The 23856-nt window shown below is 43.6% G+C and overlaps 1 protein-coding gene across 3 annotated transcripts in view; it reads right to left on the bottom strand.

Moving 5' to 3' along the window:
- The window catches only part of LOC119159474 (mitochondrial mRNA pseudouridine synthase RPUSD3), a 112030-nt gene that overhangs the window by 20202 nt on the left and 67972 nt on the right, over positions 1–23856 (bottom strand). For 2 of the 3 annotated variants that reach the window (XM_075865716.1, XM_037412241.2), the window contains 4 exons: positions 22765–22872; positions 9522–9609; positions 8011–8143; positions 7566–7711 (listed from right to left, as the gene is read on the bottom strand). In XM_075865716.1, coding sequence (XP_075721831.1) covers positions 7566–7711; positions 8011–8143; positions 9522–9609; positions 22765–22872 — 475 coding nt within the window. The remainder of the gene's footprint in view (positions 1–7565; positions 7712–8010; positions 8144–9521; positions 9610–22764; positions 22873–23856) is intronic. The other variant, XM_037412242.2, reaches the window with a different exon arrangement.

Raw genomic sequence — 23856 nt, forward strand, 5'->3', positions numbered from 1 at the left:
TGCTGATGAAAGCTTCAACTTTTCAATGAGAAATGAGATACCGTCAGCAGTAAAACTGATTTCAGGCATGGCAAGAGTGATATGAGAAGAAAATAGAGGTAAGGGTGCGTTTGGTTGATGAGAAGGCGTATTGAAGGCATCAGCACATTCATATTTAAAAGAACCTCTCCAGATTCGTTAGTAAGAGTGGAGCTGATAACTGCTTTAGGGTTAATTACCTGCAGAACTTTCGGGGATCGTTCGTTAGTTAATATATTGGGCAAATCATTGTTAAAAAATTTGAACTTAGCATCACGGATAGCTGTCAGATAGGTTTTTCAGCCTCGTAGTACTTATTCCAGTTGTGGTAGCCTTCTTGTAGCTTGGCAGTCCGAAATGTACGCTTTTTCTTGTTGTCCAGTCGGTGCAAAGACTTATTAAACCATGGCTCATGACTGTTAACACGAATAGTGGTTTTAGAAATGAAGTTAGCTATTAGGTCAGTCAGCTTTTGTTTGAAAACTAGCCAGTTCTCCTGAATAGAGCAGTGGTCAATTTTAGACTGAAATGTCAGAAGAAATACTGTAAGTTCATTATTTATAGCATCGTAGTTACCCTTATCATATAAGGTTATAACTTTCTTGCGTATGTGATGAGTAACAGGGCTGAAACTAAAGTCTGCATGTATAACTTTGTGGTCACTGATCTCATGGAGATAGTGCATTGAAGACAGGCTATCAGGACTAGTTGTTAGTATTGAATCCAAAATATTAGAGGAATCGCATGTGACACGCGTTGGCTCCGTTACTAACTGCTTTAGGTTGTAATCAAGAAAAACACTAAGAAAACCACTGATTTCTGCTAAATTAGACGTCTTCCCAGTTGATACCAGTAAAATTGAAAAGAACAATTTCAGCTTTAGAATACTTTGATGTAAGCTGGTTTAAAATGCTTTGAAGTGCGCAAGAAAAGTTAGGATTGTTATGTGGAGGCCGATAGCAAACACCTAATAATACAAATTGCGGCAGTGCCTGAACCAACACCCACAAAATTTCCAAGTCTGAGTCGACGTTAATAACGGAACATGGTAACTGATTACTGATTGCAATGAGGACACCACCCCCGCGAGAGCCTGTGCGGTCTTTCCAATAAGCATCGAAATCCGGTAGATCGGCGAGCACTTCCGCGTTGGTGACGTCATTTGTAAGCCACGTTTCCGTTAGTATGAGAATACTGCTATCTGATGACTTGACAAGATGAGACTAGTGATGAGACTGCCCTGCTTTTCTCAATGGCAAAAGCAGGGCAGTCTCATTGCCATCGCTATCGAGCAATGGCGGCGCCCATGTTGGCTGAACAGCGGTAGTTTTTGGTGGTGCCAACGTGTGTTTTAGACTTCGTCGACGTATTTTCAGCTTCTGAAAATGCATCAAAATGTTAAACACTGGGTTTACTGTATAGCCGCAGACGATTCGAAGCTGAAGCTCAGTTGCTTAGTTCATGGCATAGAGCTTCATACAATAATACCTAGAGTGGAATCTGGCGCTAGTGTCTACGCGAGCTCCTTAAGCGGCAATTGAACACGCATGAGAATGATGGGAAGTACAGGCTTCGGATCTGCTTTGAATGGATTACGTTCTTGAGTTTGGCGACGCTTCTTTTCCGAGTGTAAAACAAAGTGTTATTAAGTTATGTCTCATTGAAACTTGCTTCATTTTTTTGCACGCAAACTTTATTGCAAAAGGTTTTTGTGACTAGGCGGTGGAAGTGAAACCTCGACAAATTTAACCACCAGGGTACGCATACTCTGCCGTTGAGTTCCAGATTTGGCCTCAAGATGTAATGAATTATTCCTTACAACATTTGAAAACGAACATTCTCGGTTTGCCCTCGAAAGTACGCAATATCTATTTATGAAAATAACAGCACAATATTAAGTGAAGAACACTTAACAATTTGTCTGCTGCGATGCCAGGTGCGTCTGTTCAAGTGGTCTGCCCCCAACGCACCTCTCGTTTTGTTGTGAAGTCGAGCCAGAAGAGCATGACGGTGCGTCTACTTCGCGTCGTCGTCGTTTTGCAGTTGATTTCAACGAGCTTGGGCAAAAAGCACTAACAACAAACGTGATCTCTGTGTAATATCCTACACTGGCATGGGACGCTACGTCTATGCGCAGCGGGGAGTGGACAACGCTTCGCTTAAACTGTCAAACACAACATATACAGCTCCAGCGTTGCAGTAAATTGAAAGGCCTAGCAGCTTTTAGCTCCTTTGAACAACAAAGGCGCTGCTTAAGTCCTTTGCACCCACCCCGCTACCAACTCTATGCGAAGAATGAAACTGAAACTGCAGGAAAAGATCCGCAGACAGCTCCCTGGCTAATGCGATCTTCGAAGCCTGTACTTCCCATAACTCCCATAAGGGTACAGGATCGCAGTGCCAGATTCCTCTCTGGGTATTATTGTATGAAACTCTATGGTTCATGGTTTCGTTCGCGCAGCTGCTGGGTGCATCTGCGGAAGAATGCCTTTTACAATTCCGATGCTTATCATTTTGTTCGCTCTGCCCATGTGGTAACTAGTCAGAGCGGCTGTTCGTTTGCATTACCACCAAAATCAGCTAGCCACAAGTGATAGATAAGAATGGCATAAAATAAGGCAAAAGTCACCGTTCCACGATACCCTGCTGCCATCTCGGCATCTTGTTGACGAACAGCTGCTGGTGTTAACGTGTTAATGCAACTGTTTGGTTCGTTCGCAAAAGCGGCTGTAGTCATTGTTTCAGCATGCTTTTCACCATGGCCTCTCTATGCATGGGTGAGAATCCCGTCGTGATGCTGCTGGGATAGAATAAAAAGCAGCGGACACTTTTTGAATTTTGAGAATAAACGTTCCTTTGTTTTGCTAGTTCAGATAGGCTATATTTTTTCGATTTCACAACAACAAAATTTTCGCTTCAACGAAATTTTTTTCTGCACCCCTTTCGTTGTAGCAGGGTTCGACTGTATTATATTCCAAAAACACAGCGAGCGAGATCTCTTTTCACCAGAATTGCAGAGAAGCCCTCATTTTGACCAGCTTTCCTTCTAGCTGGAGCTCACTCAACAGCTGCTGGAGCTTGATGCGAAGATGTTCTAAGAGTGAATCCTTTGCCAGAAACAGTGGAGCACTTTCCTAAAAAGACGCCCAGAAGGCATAACTGCCAAAAATATTATGAGGAACGCAAAGTAGAGTTCAAAAAGAATGTTATCAGTTAGAAGTGTGGTGTACACTTATGTATTACAAGCACAAGGAACTGCTTCACCGCATGGCATGAAAGTTGAAGTGGTTTCAGTATTTTTCATATACCTGAACGATGACGCTGTACAGCCCGTGCACTTTGATTTATCAGGTACTTGGGTAATTTACCTTCAAAATATATATTTTTATTTTTCTTTGTTTATTCTGCTCTTGTAGATATTCTGTGTTTTTGTTAGTGTTCTTCAAAGCTGGTACAAAAAAGGCACACTATTTAATTTTTCTTTGTCACATCATTTGTTTTTGTTTTCAAATTTATGTTTTTTAAAAAAGACTGCTTATACAGAATTTGGTGTGTCGCGATATGTCCTGTGACGATTGTTGTGCTTGAAATTAATTTTTTTCCAAGACATATAAAAAACCACCATTTTCGCATGGTAACGAAACAGTTAAAAGTCTTTGGATATTAAACAGACCGACAACTACCAAAAACATGAAATAAGATGACTGCACAAATGGAAAGATTGTCCCTCATAGTGACTGAAACCAACCTTATTTTTTTCATGGGAAGTGAAGTTATATCTTTATTTTTTCATTGAATATCATGAAAATAGCCTGTGGCGCCACCAAGCATCAAAAACTTCAATTATCCGAGCTGCCCTGTCACATGAAAACTAGAGTACGTGGTCAACAATATTCGTGTTAGTATTGAAATATTGTTTGCTTTTTTAAAGTACAAGATATCACTCCATAAAAATATTCTTGTAGGCATGCATTAATAGTACCCAATAAACTGGTGCTGCCTTCGCATGACGTAACGATGCCGTGTTCGTCAGCGCATCTTGAGCAACTTTTCTACGTGCTCATGAAACCGTGCATGCAGTTTTCAAGTCCCTAAGATTTGGGAGTGAGGCGGTTTTTTTTTCCCAAACTTTGTCTCAGAAATGACGCGCAGTGACGTTTTTGGAGACTTGACTTGGCTCGTGTGTCAAGAAAGTAATGACAACGGGACAAGCCATCTACAACACAGGTGCATCAACCTTGGGCACAGGTGCATGCAGCGTGGTACAAATACAAGAAAGCTGTATAAAGCCACATTGCACCTTTGTAACAACTTGTTACTTTCAAAAATAGTTGTTAAGCTCATAATAAATGTGGTTAAGCATAGTTACAGGAACTCTTGTGAAAGCAAAACAATGACAGCATGCATAGGTCACTAGAAGGGGCTACAGGCATCTCTATCAATTCTTAGCGTTCCTGGACGAAAATTCACATAGGTGTTCAGAGCCTCTAAAATAAAAAAATACTGCTTATAAAATAACTGCGTGCTTCTGAGAGCAACTACTGCAGCTGCGAACACTGTGAAGGGCAAGTTTTCGGTCGCGCTGGGAAAAACTGGATAGAAAAATATAAGTTGTCGGTCCCTTCAATGGGGTTAGCTTTAGGGCACCACTTCTTGACTCGCTTGCAAAGCGCGTCCCACCAGATAAAGTAATGACGACGCACACCCGTTGGCCCAGCGACGACCCTAGCTATTTATCGCGGGGACGACGCAACTTCAAGGCAGAAAAATATTTTATGTGCTATTTCTATTGCAAGCAACGTGCTCGCAGGCAGCGCTGATATTTGCAGCACGTCGACTTAGTTCGCATGCAGTACACGCTTTCTGCTAAGTTCCTAAAATGCCATAGCCGCTTTTGCTGTTTCCCATAAAGTGTTATTGAGTACAGGAATGCATTTTTGTTTTTAAGTTTCACCGTCCCGCCGATCGGCATCCTCTGCGGTCAGCAAGCCTATAGGCGCACGGCATTGTTACTTTGTTATGTCGATATTGTCTTGCGAGTGTCCTGACCTAATGAATATGCATCTCACACTGTGGTTCAGGGCTATAGGGTGGGCACGCTTGTTGGCCCGGCAACGGCCCCAGTTATCTTTTGCGGGAATGACGCAACTTCAAGACAGGAAAATATTTCGTGTGGTGTTTCTATGGCGACCAACGTGCTCGCCAGCAGCGCCGATATTCGCAGCTTGTCGAGTTTGTTCGCATGCAGAAAACGCTGTACACGCTTCCAGCTTAAGTTCCTGAAAAGCCGTAGCCGCTTTTGCTGTTTTCCGCTGAGCGTTATTGGCTATGGCAATGCATTTTTGGCTTTTAAGTTGTGCCATCCCACCGATTGGGATCCTCTGGGATCAGCAGACCTATGGGCGTGCTGTGTTGTTATACCGGTGTCACACGGGCATCTTTAATCGCGATCAATGCCAATCCAGATTAACCACTATCCGGACTAGGTGCTGCTATACAGTCACTTTTAATCACGATCAGGCCTGATCGAGATCAAGACTATAGCAATCCGCAGATCGCGATTTGGCTGAGAGATCGCGATTTGATGTCGTCTGCAACCCTTTGGCCGAGCTTTTTGAACGCAAATGAATACAAAACATCAAGCATAGTTCTGTAAAAAATACTTTCTTGGCGGAGAGATCGCGATTTGATGTCGTCTGCAACCCTTTGGCCGAGCTTTTTGAACGCAAATGAATACAAAACATCAAGCATAGTTCTGTAAAAAATACTTTCAATAAGCTAGATATTTATGTATAAAAAAATTTTAAACTGTTTCAATTGAATAAGATATCTGTAATGTTGCATATTTTAAGATTCATATTCACCACACGTAGTTATGGAAGCAACCGACGATAAGCAGACAAGTTCAACTCTTGTCTTTGATCTCTTGTCTTGAATTTGATTCGAGGTGCTCCAACTGCTTGGAGACAAGCTCCAAGCAGTTGGAGCACCTCGAATCAAATTGATTAGGAGTGTTGCCAGCTTTTCGACTACATGCAAGCAAGTGCAACTCTCGCTCCCTCGAAGCAGTTGGAGCACCTCGAATCAAATTGATTATGAGTGTTGCCAGCTTTTTGACTACATCGCAGCGTACGCGTACTTTGCTGTCGAATTAAGAGACCTTTACAGTAATTCACCACTCGCAGGAGCAACTGGGAGACTTGAGGCACCAGAAGTGAAACTCTGGCGTGTACGAAATTTCCGTTTCGCTGCAACTGGACAGCTACGAGCAGGTGTCATGAGAAATAAAAGTGAAGACTAAGAATATCGCACAGAAATACCCATAAGTGCAAAGAAAACTCTACCGAATGATGAAATTATGAAATCACTTTTGTAGTGGCATGCAAAGTTTTTGACGTTCGAGTGGTTCTTGCATGAATAACATATCGGTGATTCTATTGAAATATCGGTGCCTCTATTGAAACACCATACGCTGAGTTTTGTCAATGACATGTCTGACGAAACGCAAGTGCAACGAGTGACTTGGTGCTTTTCATCTGACCCAAGCCCAAATTGGATTAGCGTGGGCCGTGTAGCAGAGGCCACAAAGTTTGAGATTAATAAAACCGATCCAGATCACCCTGATCGCAATTAAAAGTGCTCGTGTGACACCTGTATTACTTTATCATGTCGATATCGTCTCATGGGTGTCATGACCTAATGAATATAAACTTACACCGTGGTTCAGAGCTATAGGCACAGTACACTTGGATTTTGATTGATGACAAAAACTGCAGGTGGCTATCGTGGCCTTCATTTCTCGCTCAAGGTAGCGCAAATAAGAAAATTTTGAGGCTGGTCAGGCATTTTGGTGCAGTGTGGCACAACTTCAGCAATTTTCATGGTTTTGGCGCAGCTCGGCGCACAAATAGGGAATTGTATCGAATTGGTGCAATTGGCCCAGCTGTTGCAGCCCTGCAAATTAGCCAGCTTTCATCACTCCATGGTGATTACCAGTGGGCACTCTCCAAAAATTTTAAAGTGGCTGTAGACTATTCGCAGGAAGGACATGCATTCACCCACTGGACTCAGTCGGCTATTTCACCTTATTAAAAAGTCAATTGTTTTGATTTTCATAATTACTGCCGTAATGACTGTTTTTGTGCATCTGAAGATGCCTTCTTCCACAGTAAAGGGAACGTTGCAGGTAGCACACAGATGCCTCCTTTCTGCAATTTTTAAATAATGTTGGACACATTTCTTGAAACACCCTGTATATTGCAACAGGATAGAAAGGTAGGATAGTTGGTAATTCATAATTGTTTCGTGAACTGCAAGTGCGGGAGAAACACACACACGGGCGCTCGTGTTGTGTGCCTACTCTTTGCTTCATGTGTGTGTTCCTACCTTGCTCACAGTTCGCTGAGCCCTGTATATACTGTTTCATACACGTGAAGGCTAGAGAGATAACTCACCCTGTTGACTAAACATAATGCACTGAACATGAAAGAAGCAAACAGGAAAGGGTGCAAAAGAAATGTCAGGAATCAGATGGCAATGAAACACACCTGAGGTCTGGCAGCACCAGCTGCCATAGGAGACAGTACCAAGGGCCGCCCTTGGTGGTGTTTCGTGAGGCAGGCGTTAGGGCTCAAGTCACCCATCACGCAAGATGCCAAGCTGGCCACATAAGCACGCAAGAAACTCTTGTGCACTGCACGCACACATGAAAAAAACAGAACAATACAGACACATTTGCATAGCAATGTCTTTGTATACACCATCAACAAAGGATCATCAGCTAGTGTGCCTTTCAGAGAAATGCTTCGCATTTATTGTAATGCTTGTTCAACACGTTGCAGTTCTTGAGTGCTCCTATGGCAATGAATGGTACCCTACCATTCTACGGGAAATCTTTATTCACATTCTAACTTTTGATGGCAGCAATCCCCACTTCTCTCAGTGGCAACGGCAAAAGTTAGAAGGTCAGAAGGGCATGCTCAATTGCCATACCGTTTGATGTGGCCACCTGAAGCAGGCTCACGGCCATGTTGGTGTTCTTGCTCAAGGTCCGGCACTCGGCAGTTACGGTCTTCACCAACTGTGACTTGGCCGCAGTTTTACTGAACTTCCGTAACACTTCTACCTGCCAGATTAAAATAAAAGCCTTTTGCATTTTTTTGCCTTGCAATAATAGGATTACTTGAAGGTTGAACAGAACAAATAGCAATGAACCACACTATAACTGATGCACAGACACAGTGATGCTAGCTTTTGGAGAAAACAGCTATTTTTCAATGGACAAAAACCTTACAAACAAATGCAAATTTTAAAAAGTTTTTAAAAACCATTTCAGGGACCCGATAACAGATCAATGTGCATGAGGTAAGCGAGAAATGTCTGCAGCTTCAAATGGCCGGCAATAATGTAATGGCCACAGTGAAGTGCCAACAGGATGCATAACATGAATTTGTCTAATTTGTTCTTCTTCACCTACAGTCCAAGCTGGAACTTGCATATATATCGTACATTAATTTACAAACGCTTTCTTACCATTCAGCCACAGATGCTCATTACTGATGTGCACCACATGAGCTAACACATGCTGTAGATTGTAAGAAATAGAATATCATGCTGAGTGAACAGATATTGCCTCAACAAGCATCAGAAGTGATATGCAATATCAAAACAAACACAGTAAAAAATAACCAATACATCAGAAATAACCACTATTTTAACAGCAGCAAGGCTGAAAAAAGTAGGCCCATACGGAGTTCAGACTAAAAAATATAACACCAACCTGATTTCTATGCGATCTGAGCCTCAATTGCTTAAATCATTAAAAAATAGTTTTCTCTCAAAATCTAACCAGCCTTCAGTGGATCGCAGCAACAAAGCAAATTATGTGATAATGTGAAGCAAATGAACATTGATTTTTCCACATCCCTTAACTTTGACTTGCCAGTCAATTTATCCTCGCACAAAAATGTGCTATAAGATTGTTATGTACAAGTTTCCTGTATGCCAACCAGGTGGATTATTAATGATAACTTTTCTTTTTTACCGACATTTCTGTACAATGTAGGCTTCACAAGGGCTGATTTTGCCACATTGTATGCCCATTCTGTGCTTTGGGTTGTAGTGCGATTCACCCACACAATGCGTTTTACTAGCCATTCGGTTAACACAGATGAAAGGGTAACCACTGCGCAAATGCATTGGTCCCAAGTTTGAATTTCAAACGAGAAATAACTTTTCATATATTCTGAGAATTCTTTTTCGAGCATTGCGTACAAATTTCTTGGCAGCTTACCACTTTAAGCATGCAGGTGAGATTGTTTCCCTTTTAGGAACCCCAAATATGTAACATAATTTTGCAATCGTGAGCATCCAAATGTTTGTTTATTGTGGAATGTGCCATCACCAGTTCATTGACCTCCGCAATCATAGTGTGCTATGCTCACGCAAACATGATAACGTCTTTTACAATGCACATCATTACTGAAATCGGAGACTGCACTTACACGTTTTTCTGAGTCACCCACAGATATAAGCTTCATGGCGACCTTTTCCTTGACCTCATCATGCACGGGGTAACCTTTGGCAATTATCCTAAAACATATAATGTAACAGCAACACCACAGAGCAGGAATTGAAAATCTTTCAAATTAGCAGTTTGAGCAATCAAAATTTGAGCAGATCCAAAGCACGCTTTGCAAGCTATGTGAAGCACAGTGTTAATCAAACAGTTCTTCAAAGGTTATAGTACAAGCAGTCATGCTCTGCACAGCGTTTTACAAGGCATGACGAGGAAACAATGAGACTATGCATCGTTGACTGCAGGATTGGCTCACCCTATTACGAAGCTGTGATCGCAACAGGTGAACAAAGTTAAGTGAGCCAATTCTACAGCTTGTTCAACAGTGAAGTGTACTCCATCTCATGATGCCAACCAAGTGGTGATGCTGATATGCTATGCTTCAGCATACAAGAAATCAAGAGCTTTCCTTTAACAAAAAAATTATGCACTAACAATGAAAACAGAAGTCTGATTGAGGAATGTAAAGTTTGAGGTCGTCGAAGCTGTGACCTGCTACACTAAAATACTATGACAATGCTTTCGAAAAATTTTTGGTCATATCTGAACAACGCCCTTTAAACCTAACATTAACTGGCTGTTTTGTTCTGGCAATGGGCCATTTGTGACAATATGTACATTCGATCATGCAGACAACGTTTGAATTAGTGCAGGTAAAGCTAAATTTTATATGACGCACATAATCACTTTCAGTGCTTTTAACTCCAATGTCATCACGAAGGTGTTGGCAAGTCTTATATTTTTGATGAGAGCAAGGTGTTATGTGGGTAGTGTAATGGTTTATATAGCATTTTTGACGAGAACAAAGTGTTATGTGGGTAGTAGAATAATTTACATTAGCATGCACCAACATGGCCTTAAAATTCCAACTGCGCTAATGCACAACCATAGGAACTTCGGGAAACTTCTTTCTTAGGTGCTCATTGCTTGTTAATATTGTGAGAATTCATTGGACTTCATCTTTCTCATCTGTCAATAACCATCATCAGTCTTCGCTTCGTCCCCCTTCATCATCTTACTGTTGCTTGAATAAAGCGTCAGCTGAACCGTAGTACTCCAAGTGGTGGAAGGTACTTCTTGATCTCTTCAACCTCTCTACATCCAAAGCCAGCTCCTGGAGCTCCGTTCGAGACGTTGCTTATGCCAGCAGAGCACCATGGCGCAAGAGCAAGCCCAACCGAACCACCCGCCAGCCCAACCACTCGCTGCCAACCCCAGCCTGGTCAACAACCCCCCTCGGGAGCCTCCAATCTTCTCCGGTCTGCCTGGTGAAGATGTCGAAGACTGGCTCGACAACTATGGCCGCACAGGTGTCTACAACAACTGGAACGAGACATCGAAATTAGCACGCGTTGCCAAGACATGGTTCCTAAATTATGAGAGTGGCTTCTGGGATTGGTCTTCCTTCAAAGACCAGCTCCGACGTATTTTCGGCACACCGGCCGTCTGTTCAGAAGTTGCTCGGAAGAAATTGGCAGAACGCGTTCAACATTGAGGTGAGAGTCCTACACTTCTTATATTGAGGATGTGCTTGCACTTTGCTGCCGTATCGACGACACCATGCCAAAAGCTGGTCGTGTCCGGCGCCTTCTGAAGGGTATCGGACCTACCGCTTTCAATGCCCTCGCCGCACACAACCCTTCCACGGTTTCCGACGTCGTCTCTGTATGCCAGCGGCTTGATACCTTGCAGTCAATCCGCCTGCGACCCGACTTCTCTGAGAACCCCCTGGCAAACAGTATGGAGCTCCGATCTATCATTCGAGCCATAATTCGTGAGGAATTGCAAGCCTACAGTGTACCTTCTGCTAACAACGTTCCTGCTCCACCCGTCTCTAGCGATTTGTGTGGCATTATTAGGGCAGCATTTCAAAGCCCCCACCATGCTCCACCTTGCCCCCAACCCGCTTCGTACGCACAGATCGCCTCAATGCAACCCTCGCCGTCTCAAGTACCATTACCTGTGCCTGATCACAATCATCTTGCACCTCTAGTCGCCCGTCCACCAAACCCTACCAACCATTCTTTTTGGCGGGCCCCACGGCCTATTTGCTACTATTCGAGGACACATTTCCCGCTTCTGCCGACGTCGGCAGCAAGATGAACGTCGTGGTTATGCCACTTTTGAACATCACGACACATGTGCTCGAGGTTACTACCGTTATGCCGACAGTCCTTCCAACCACCGATCTCCGTCTCGTGTGCACATTTCCAACACGACCAACAATACACGTGCCTCCCGACCACGCTCCCCTTCACAACTTTGACGCTCTGTTTCACCACTTCGGCCTGTCTCTCAACTGTCTGCCCAGCGATCGGAAAACAAAACAGTGCAGTTTTTAGAGAGAAAACTGCATCGCGGCAAAATAACCCAAGTCCTCCTGAACAACCGTCAAACATATTATTGGTGACTGTGCAAGGTGTGCGGGTGTTGGCTTTGTTGGACACGGGAGCAACTATTTCAGTTATGCGTGCCGACTTGTGATCTCCATTGTAGAAAGTGAAGACGCCCTACCTTAGATCATCTTTGATTGAGGCCAATGGAGCAATAATTAGACCATCGGCCCAATGTACAGCGCGTGTCTTCATTGATGGTATTCCTCATCGCATCACCTTCGCTCTCTTAATTTCTTGTGCTCATGAACTAATTTTAGGTTGGGACTTTCTCTCATTAGCATCTGCATTAATTTCTTGCCGTCAACGTGTAGTCCAGATGACCGAGACCGATCACTGCAGCAAACGCGTCGATGAGAAACCATTGCGTTTTTTCACAGCTTCCGATTCTATACTGCTCCCGGGTCAGGAGTAACTCATCACCACCACTTTTCCGAATATTGCCAATGGTGATGTCCTTATCACCCCTTCCAGCCACTGTCTAGCTCGCGACATTGTACTCCCCTTCAGCCTGGTGCGGTTTAAAGACAGCACTGCGCTAGTCCTTGGCCTGAACCCTACCCCAGAACCTGTCCTCCTACCCCAAGGTTCTGCAGTGTCGTGCTATGTGGTACCCAACCGGTACGTTTGTTCTCTCTTGACGCCTTGCAAGCTCAGCCACAACAAGGCCAGCCTGTTACTTCCTCCTCCTTCGCTCCCGGGATAAATCCCGACCTCTCTGCTTCTCAACGTGAGGGGTTGCTAAGTTTGCTAATGAAACACCAGGCCTCCTTCGACGCCAATGCTTCGGCACTGGGACAGACCACAGTTGCGCATCATCGCATTGACACTGAAGGGCAGACTGTTGTACGCCGTCGTCCCTACCGAGTCTCCTTGGCTGAGCGCAAAATCATCGAGCAGAACGTGACCGATATGCTAAAAAGAAACATCATATGACCCTCTACCAGTACTTGGTCATCACCCGTTGTATTGGTACAAAACAAGGATGGATCGGTACGATTTTATATTGATTACCGTGCGCTCAACAAGATTACCCGAAAGGATGCATATCCAATGCCCCGTATACATGATGCACTTGACTCATTGCAAGGCACCCAATCCTTCTCCACCCTTGACCTTCAGTCCGGATATAGGCAAATTCCAATGGACGAAGCAGACAAACAAAAGACCGCCTTTTCTATGCCGGACGGTCTTTACGAGTTTAAAGGGGTACTGTGATGTGATTGTGCGCATTTGAAAAGTGCGCCACACCATCAGCCTGAACCAAAGAGGACGATGAAGACGCTCGCTTGCGGCACGTGTGAGCATGAACATTTTGGGCCAATAAAGTGCCTCCACGGAGATTTAGGAGAGCCACGGGAGAAGAACAGCGAAGCCAAGCAGACGTGACCGAGTCGGGACCGAGTGAAGAAGGTTGCCAGGGCGCGGGAGCGGCGGCCAGCAGAGCTCTTGCATCAAGGTCCCAGCAGTCTCCCACCTGGACACAGAGCTTCTTCTCGTCACCTGACCTGGGCCAGGCTTGTTCTGGTCTTCTGGCTTTGGCCAAGAAACGTCTCCGGCTTCGTGTGCGAGCTGCGGCTATCAAACGCCGAAAGGTCACTGATTTCGACCAGCCAGACGCTTCCTTCCGTGCCAGTCAACTACGTGAGCGTCTCAAGCTATCACCAGTCTTTCCCTGCTGCACGAGTGCGTCTTCACTGTTACTCCATCGCATCAGTCGCAAGCCCCAGATCACCGCTGTCATCGTTTGCGTGAGTGCGTCCATGCCTTGGTAGCACAGCCTTCGCTGCAAGCACCTCGTCCCGCTATGTCGTGACAAGGTTTATTTTCCACTGAACATTTATGTAATGCACTGTTCACGTCTTTAGCTGTTTGTTCTTCTTGCTAACCTCTTTTTAGTTACGCATGCTGTGTTCTTTGTCTTTGTCTTTTAGGAATTTCTAAATATGTTGAGTGTTGGAGATTTGGGTGGAAGCAAATGGTCTCGTCGGCTTATTTCCCGATGACGGTTATGTCATCGGTTTTCTGTTTACACGAACCTACACGAGAGATTGCCCATTAAACGGCCTCGTGACAGTACTAACACAAAATTTCGGGGCCCGAGATAGCCTGCGGGGTCGATTCTCGTGAACATCTGTATACCATCTGCAAGATATCAACAGCGAATATAGGTTGGAAAGTATTTTAAATTAATTTTGAAGTTTGCGAGAGCGACCGACTCCATAGCACTATAGACACACTCGGAGTCGGAGGTGACCAACAGGTGACCCCCTATTTCCTTCATGTCGCCACGCTGCGGCCAACAAAACAAGTTATGATGACGCCATAACCCCCATTTTTCTTTTGCCGCATTAGTTTCCGAAGTCTATATTTCTTGGCGGCTGTTTCTGAGTGTGTGACCGTGGTGCACGCTTAGAAAGTTTTGTGTTTGGCAACATTCTAGTGCCATTTCCTATTCGAAAGTAATTCTTCTTGCGAATCGTGCGGAAGTGTGTCACAGTTTCATGTGCTGACGGGGTCAATAGTTGCACACGCAAGGTGGCAACAGTTGCACACGCTAGGAACTCTCTCAAACTGAAACTCAAACTGATTGATAATGAGGGGCCTGCAATAATTTATTTGTCGCAGGCGGCAGCAAACAATGTGTCATGTCATGACTAACAGCCCTACAGCAATGCATTGCAGCAGAAAAACGGGAGGCCAAATTTTTTGTGTCAGTACCCCTTTAAAGTGATGCCATTCGGCCTATGGAATGCTCCCGCCACATTTGAAAGGATGATCGACACTGTTCTTCGTGGCCTCAAGTGGAAAACTTGTGTATGCTATCTTGGTGATATCGTCGTGTTTTCTTTCACTTTTGCTGATTATCTGCAATGCCTAGATCAAGCGCTCACATGTCTCTCCAATGCTCGACTTTAACTAAACACAATGAAGTGCCATTTCGGCAACACAGCTATAAAAGTTCTGGGACATCTCGTTAGTAAAGATGACATCCAGCCCGATCTGGACAAAATTTCCGCCGTCCTCAATTTCCCGCGCCCCTTTCATTCCAAAGAACTACGCAGTTTCCTTGGACTCGCATCGTACTTTTGCCGCTTCATTCGCAACTTTGCCACTATTGCCGCTACTCTCCACAAGCTCTTTGCTAGTACCCGTTCCTTCAATGGGAATGATCAATGCCAAGCCTCATTTCAAGAACTCAAGCACGCACTGACATTCCCACCGGTGCTTTGTTATTTCAATGACAAGGCCCCTACGTTATTACACACTAACGCTAGTGGACAAGGAATCGGCGCAAAAATTTCGTTCGTATCTACATGGTCGAAATTTTACTGTTGTGACAGACCACCATGCTCTTTGCTGGTTGTCCACAATCAAAAACTTGTCGGGGCGACTTGGTCGCTGGATTCTCCGGTTACGATCATACGACTTTGACGTCATCTACAAGACCGGAAGACAACACCAAGATGCCGACGCTTTGTCACAATTCCCTTTGCTGCAGTCTTCGGCGCACGGGACATTCCATTGTCAAATTGGCTATGCGGAGGATGCCTCATCGATATTTTATTTCATTTTTTTATTTATCACATACTGCGGACCAAGTATGGTCCATGCAGGAGAGGGCAATACAGTTCAAAATTCTACTACATACATACACTTCCGCTGCAGTATACATTCACTGCAGAACAAAATTCATGTACAATAAAAATTCGTGAAAAACAAGGGACAAATACAGGCAAAAAAGCAGACTTAAGCGACAAGAAAAGGGTATAGTTTCATCTCGGCGTGTTGAGCATAGGGGAGTCATGGGGCAGAGCATTCCAATCAGAGACAGTTCTCGGGAAAAATGAGTACTTGTAAATGTTAGTACGTGCAAATATAGGTGTAATGCTATGACTATGTTTATGACGTGAAGACCTGGTTGTGTCTTGTGTTATGTAATCTGATGCATGCAATCCTGATCTGGAAAAGTATAAAAGGCGGAAAAAGTTAAGCCGTGCAGTTTTCCTTCGATCGGCCAAAAGTTGGAGGTTCGCATCCTGCAACAGGGCTGACGGCAAATCGCGACATCTATACCGGTTGTATATAAATCGAGCAGCTAATCGTTGTATTTTTTCTATTTTCTGTATATTACCAGCTCTGTGGGGGTCTCACACAATGCTGGCATATTCAAGAGAAGGACGAACTATGACTTTATAGGCTTTAAGTTTTAGTGAACTAGAAGAACGACCCAATTTATATTTTAGAAAGCCTAATTTTCTCCTGGCAGCAGAACATATACCATCAATATGTGCTGTCCAGCTAAGCTTTGATGTAATCGTTACGCCCAAGTACTTGAATTCTTCTACTTGCCTGATAGCGTATCCACCTACATTATAAGTAAACTCCAGTTTTCGGATCTTGTTACTCAGACATAAATATGCAGTTTTCTCAAAATTAATTACCATTTCCCACTTTTTACACCATTCTTTTATGTAGATTAAGTTCTCACACAAGTCACGCTGGTCAGAGATAGAATTTATGGTATTAAAAATTATGCAATCGTCTGCAAATAACTTAACAGACACGCCAGGTCGGATGGCTTGAACTAAATCGTTAATATAAACATTAAATAGTATAGGCCCAAGAACTGACCCTTGCGGGACTCCAGATAACACCCCCAAATAACCAGAGGTGAAACCGTTTATATCTACGTACTGTTTTCTGTTCGTTAAGTATGCTATGACCCAGTTAATTATTTCCGGAGGAATGCCAATATCCTTCATTTTATCTATTATCTTGATATGCGGGACCTTGTCAAAGGCCTTGGAAAAGTCCATAAAGATGACATCAACCTGTCCAGACTTGTCCAGAACTTTGGAGAACTCGTTGACAGTTGCTAATAATTGTGTGGTGGTAGATAATCCCCGTCAGAAGCCATGTTGCGTGCTGTGAATTACTTTGTTTTGTTCAAGAAAAGTATTTAAATATTTCGCTATAATATGTTCTAGTAATTTGCAACAAATACAGGTAAGGGAGATTGGTCGATAATTGCTGACTAATAATCTGTTACCTTTCTTAAATACCGGAATTCCACGTGCTAGCAGCCAATCTACGGGCACTGAACTAGTTTTAATCGAAACATCAAATATTATTACTAGGAATCTAGCTATAATTTCAGCATACCTCTTTAGAAAAACAGCTGGGATACCGTCAGGGCCGGTCGATTTTTTTACGTCTAGCTGCAATAATAGTTCTGTCACCCCTTCCAAGGATATATTTATTAGGCTTGAAGGACCTGGCACCGTCATAATACTCAAGTTTTGTGGTCTTGAGAAAACGCTCTGAAAGTAGGAATTAAATGCGTTTGCTATTTCGCTTTTATTCGTGACAGCGGTTTCTCCGTTCATTATTTCATCAGGGATACGGTTGTCTTTGTTTTGTAAGAACCGGTAAAATTTTCGTGGACTCTCTGCCGCAAAGCGGCCTAGTGTCTCGGTGTAATAATGTTCCCTAGCCTCCTTCAACTTGGATGCTAAAGTATCACTTAGATCGCGCAGAACTACATCATTAGCTATTCTTTGCTTTCTTCGCCTTTTAATTTTGCGTTTTAGGTGAATTAGATCGCGCGTTATGCAGGGGTTTGTACGGCCAACTTTTTTAAGTTTATCTGGAACGAAATTGCGAATGCAGAAGTGGCAATAAAATTTGAATCGTGTCCATAGCGAGTTAACACTGCCGTCGCAAAATGATAGCAAAGCTTCTTCTAGGTAGTGAACAATCTGGAAATCGTCTGCAGCAGAATACTGTTTTACAACTATGGGCTCAGGTCTAGATGACCTTGTTCTACGAGGTAAAGAACAATTGAAATTGACCAATTTGTGATCAGAAATTGCATCTATCACATACTCACATACATAATTTGTGATCACATACATAATTTGTGATCAGAAATGCCATTTACCACATACTGCGGACCATACTTGGTCCGCAGTATGTGATAAAATAAATAAATAAATAAATAGAAATGCCATCTAAAACTGTTGCCATACAGGATTCAAAACTTGTGGAACAGAAAACGAGATCTAGTATTGAAGAAGCTGAACTTGTCACGCGCGTAGGATCAAGGACTGTTTGCGTAAGGGAGTAAGTAAGCGACATGTCTAGTAATATTTCAGCACTCTGCACATCAATAGAACCACATTTCATTGATTCCCAATGCATGCCTGGCATATTAAAATCACCTGCAATAATGATGTTTTAATTTCGGTATTTTTCTAAGTGCTCGTACAGGTCTATCAAGAAAGCCGGTGGGGCGCCAGGGGGCCTATAGACTCCCGCAATAATAATAGGGTTACCAGCAATTACAGCTTTACAAAAAACACTTTCGTGGCAGCTATTAATATCAGGCAAGGAAACGGACGATACCTCGCGTTTAACAAGGATAGCAACTCCGCCCCCTCTTGTTTGACGATCTTTCCGATAACATGAGTATGAAGGAGGAAATATGCAATTATCTGGAATTTTAGGGTGCAACCATGTCTCCGATATTACTGCTACGTGTGGGACGTAAGAAAGCAAAAGGTGCTCGAGTTGCTCTTGCTTGTTGCATACACTTTGAGCATTCAGGCACAGCAATCGGAAAGTCTTTTGCGCATGCTCACTTTTATTTTGGTTTTGTCATTTTTTCGAGCGGGAAGACTTACGTAGAAACACCCTGCGACCAGCTGTGTCGTCCCACCCATAAACGTCATCGTTTAGAAACAACTTGTTTCTAAACGGTAGGGAAGAAATGGATATCATCCATTTCTTCCCTATCTTCATCCACGCATCCATCAGTGCTTACCCCTCTCCAGCGAGCCGATTCTTATTGCACTGACCTCATCGGTCGGCTTACCGGTGCTTAATCTTCCCTAAGTGCCAGGCTCCGGAAACAACTCCGGCTATTCAAATTGAAGGACGATGTGCTCTATCGATACATTTTCCACCCTGAAGGCCATCCATGGGTTCCCGTTGTACCACGCGCACTACGCACTGAAGTTCTGCGTGCACTGAAGTTCTGCGTGCACTGAAGTTCTGCGCACTGAAGTTCTGCGCACTGAAGTTCTACGCACTGAAGTTCTACGACCTAAATGTCAGGCCACTTTGGTTACTAGAAAATCTACGAGCACATTCGCAGTCGATTCTTCTGGCCAGGTCTTTCCACGACGGTAGCTAAGTATATTGCCTCATGCGCACTTTGCCAACGCCGCAAGCGGCCCACTACTGCTCCAGTCAGGACACTACAACCACTTCCTTGCCCAGGGGAGCCATTCTCTGTAGTCAGAATTGAGCTCTTCGGGCCCCTACCAACTACATCAGACGGCAAGAGATGGATCGCCACCGCGGTTGATCACTTGACCCGGTACGCTGGGACGGCCTCGATCACTTCAGGAACTGCTTTCGAAGTAGCAACTTTCTTCTTGAATGCTTTTTTCCTACGTCACGAAGCCCATTGTGTTCTTTTGAGCGACCGGGGCAAGGCATTTCTTTCAAGCACGCTCAGTGAAGTTCTTCAAGCATTGAAAAACAATTCATAAAACATCTAGCTATCACCCACAAACCAATGGCTTAACGAAAAGATTTCATCACACGCTGTGCGACATGCTGTCCATATATATCCGACCGGACCATCGCCATTGGGACGCCATTCTTTTCTTTGTCACAAATTCATATAATACGTCAGTTCAACAAACCACAGTTTGTTCTCTATTTTTCCTAGTATACGGACGCCAACTGACATCACCACTCGACGTTTCATTCTTTTCTGGCCCCGTCAACTCTTCACCACTCATTTGCGACCAATTTCTGTCCCGTGTTGCTCGATGCCGTCGTCTTGCCCGTGTAAAAACCGAAGCTAGCAAAGATTGCAAACATCGTTACGATGCCACTCACGGCGTCGTTTTCTACCGCCCTGGCGACGATGTACTTCTGTGGACTCCTGCACGAACGCTTGGCTTATGCGAGAAGCTTGAGTCGCGCTATCTTGGCCCCTACAAAGTTGTCGAACAGACCTCACCGGTGAGCTACCGTATCACACCTGTTCATGCCCCCACTGACCAACACTGCCGTGGGACAGAGATTGTGCACGTTTCGCATCTCAAGCCCTATTGTATGCGTTCCACAGCGTAATTTGCGGCCAGGCTGGCCGCTTCCGTCCACAGGGGAAATTAGTTTAAGAATTGATTGGACTTATCTTCCTCATCTGTCAATAACCATCATCAGTCTTCGCTTCGTCTCTCTTTAACATCAGCGCCATCTTGCTGTTGCTTGAATAAAGCGTCAGCTGAACCGAGGTATTTCAATATTGAATAATGTTTGCAGAGAATATTAGTAATGTTTGTAAGCGCACTTAAATATTTGTTCAGAAATGCAAGCAGCTGGTTTGGTTGTGCTATGGGGGCTTTTATAGCTATCACTGATTTCCGGTCCAAGTTACGTGCTGCTTGTGGACCTTGCCTAGGGCATTGTACTTTCACCACCAATTTCTTTCACCAACGTTTTCTTTAGGTTGTTTAAGTGGTGAACATGGTTGCCATCATCACTACTGATCCGCCTTGCTTGTCTGACAAAGATACCTTGTTTGCAGTGTCGTGGGTGGTGACTGGATACATGCGCTAAACCAAGTCATCGAAAAAGTCACTACACACGGCAGTGTGCATAATTTCTGAGACAAAGAGTAGATGAAAAAACTAACTCGTTCCAAAAATTTAGCGGCCTTGAAACTGTGTGTACACAGACCTATATGTTGTAAGGGTGCTAACACCCCCTGTAAAGTTGTTTGCACCTCGTGCCGTAAGTGTTTCGTGCATTGGCCGCATTTCGGGTATACAACTACCGAGCGGTAGATGGCGTGGTGCTCGCGAGCACCACCATCATCATCATGATGATGGCGGTAGATGGCGTGGTGCTCGCGAGCACCACCATCATCATCATGATTAAAACGGTGGCGCCGGCAGTGACACCTGGCTGCAAACCTTAGTGGCGGCACGGGAGAAATGAGCGGGTCTCTTTGGCTGGGGACGGTTGGCGCGAACGGTTGTCTTTCACGGTGGGCTTGTTGGAGCGGCACCACGATTCGTCGCTCGCGGGCCCTCGTGGTAAGTCAAGTGTTCGCCGCTTTGTGTTTGTTATGCTGAGTTTTGTGTCCGGTTGTTTTAGCGTGTTGATGACAATTAATGTTATAATAATTCAGCTGACGATATCATCATTCTAAAAGTAGTTAAATAAATGTGTGTCGTTTGTTTCATTCCAATCGCGTCTGCTGTGTCCGCTCACTCCAAGAGCCTGACCCTATAATGTACATTTTCATAGAGTAAGAACATGTTTTTACTGCCAGTGCTGCCAACTTTCAATAAAGTATGAGATATGAATTCACCTCTCTCTCTCTCTCTCCACACACACACACACACACACACACACACACACACACACACACACACACACACACACACACACAAAACAGCGTTGGTTTGAGTCAGTGCAATAGAGAACCTTTCCATCAGAGGTGTCATCTCATTTCACGTTCTTGGCAGCTATCGATCCCTTTAATACACCTCAGCCAGTAGATATGAATGTTTCAAAAGAGGCTCTTGAGTCCATGCGGTATGGTACATGAGTAGCAGAGACCGTTAAATGTCAAGTCTTCCTTATAGGATATTCTAAGTGATTCTTTCTTCAAAAAACTTTAAATCAGTGACACGCACACACCCCCCACCAACACTAAATTTTTCTTATCACTGAATACCCTTTTTCTTCTGACGCACCCAATTCGCCACGGTGCCCTTTCTTCCTCCTCTGTTTAGATAGGGACACAAAGCGCACCCACACACAAGCTTGAAAAAGACAAGTCCGTTTGTCGAAACCCACCCCCTGTTTTCGAATTTCTCATAACCGAGCTCCATCTTACCCTTCTTGCCTTTCTTTTTATTATATATGGAATATAATACAAGATAAGAAAGCCAAATGCAATATCAGTACAAATATTTTTCTTTTCATTTTTAAACACTTCTTTGAGCGCACCATAACTACATGCTCATGTGTGAGCACTGTCATAACCCTTTACGGCCTGACATGCACAAACATGTGGGTGAATAACAACGCTCACTGAACAGCCCATGCTTCAGTTTTGGTTTCATAACTGCGTGCTACTCATGTCAACGTTTGCGAGAAGAGATCTGTTTCAGTAGTTCATCGATTTCGTCACCAGAGGGGTGAGCAATCACCCATCAAAAATGGCGCCCTAGCACGTGCATCCCTGATTTACATGTTTTTTCAGCAGTATATGCATATGAAAGTAAGATTAGGACTTCACTGCACACTTCCAGGTCTTAGTTTGTGTGGAAGATGCAAGCAACATGTCCCTCTAGAGTGGCCAAAAATTCTCCAAAATTTTCCATGCGCAGGGCTGAAATGTTTTTTCATTTTTTTCGATTAGCCATTCTGAGGGTACTTCCCACAGCAGCCGATCACAAGAACAAAATCTCAGCCCACACATATGTGTAGGTCTCTTTTATCAGTCAAATACTCAAATTTTTCCCATTCAACTTTTGAAAAGATTATTAAAACAGATCAAATAACACTACTTTTGGAGCAAATCAGCATTTTTACTTTTTTTTTTTCTCTCAGACAGGAAAGAGATAAAGGTGGTAGTCCGAAGTATTATGCGACTGCTTAATATTTTTATATGCCATGCATATTTTTCTGGTCAATGAATAGATTCAATACAAAGACACTTTTGCAAAACTGAAGGCTCACCATGCAGTGGTGTATGCTATCTGCATCGGCTTTACCCGCAGTACAGCTTTGTGGGTGCGCTGTGCAGCCCGCTCGTTGGACGCCAGAATGGTGGCACCACTAGCATACCTAAGAAGTGAGTGAATTGGTGCATTATTATCAGTACAAGCTGGCCAAACAATCTGCTCGTTTCAAAAGCAGATACTATCGTATCAGGCGTGAAACATATCACGAGAGCATAATGATAAAATGAAAGGTACACCTCTGTCCAAATCATAAAAATTCAAACCAATAGTCTTCTTTTACAGCCCATACTTTACTGTAAAGTACCCTATCTTTGTTACTTTATCGTTGAATTCTAATTCATTTACGAATTGGGGAATATTCTTCATTTGTCTCTCAGTTTTTCAAGAGACTTGAATTCTCTTTGCTGCCAAGTCCCACATTCACTCCAAACCAAGCACATGGTGTTGCTTTTATCCTGGCTGTTCCTGTTCGCTTGCATTTAGTTTTTGTTTTAATTGCAGGACCCAAATTCTCCCATCATTGGGGGGGAGGGCCCTGGCAGGGCGGTGACACACACACATATATTAAGGGGTGCAACGGCCGAAATAGAATTTGGAGCAAACTTTGGAGCAGCAAAATGTTACTTTTGGAGCACTAAAATCCTAATTTAGAGCAGGTTACTATGAAAAAGCATCTATTTTTATCACGAAAGATGAAATTTGGAACAGTATTATATAAGCTTACATTACGAAAAAGAAAAAAATATGCACGAACTTTTCAACACCATCTAAATTGTTCAGACTAAACTTGACAACTGCTATTTTTATAAAAATAGTATTATGACCCATCCTACAGTGTAGGCTATGATGAAGTCCACATTAGCATTTGCCACACCTGCATATCTTTAGACAGACTCTGCAAGTTCAAATGTTGTTCTGCCAAAGTGGGGACTCTGAAATTCAAAAGATTTCTGCGCACACGACAAGAGATCCTCTCCTGTCGTTTGCACTGTTAAGCACTCTTTATCATGTTATACCAACACGTTCAATCTTACTGTCTCTAAGAGATTCTTAAAACTGAGAAATAGGAGTGGCATTAAAAAAAACT

This window comes from Rhipicephalus microplus, chromosome 1 (assembly GCF_043290135.1).
Source record: "Rhipicephalus microplus isolate Deutch F79 chromosome 1, USDA_Rmic, whole genome shotgun sequence".
NCBI classification, from domain to species: Eukaryota; Metazoa; Arthropoda; class Arachnida; order Ixodida; family Ixodidae; genus Rhipicephalus; species Rhipicephalus microplus.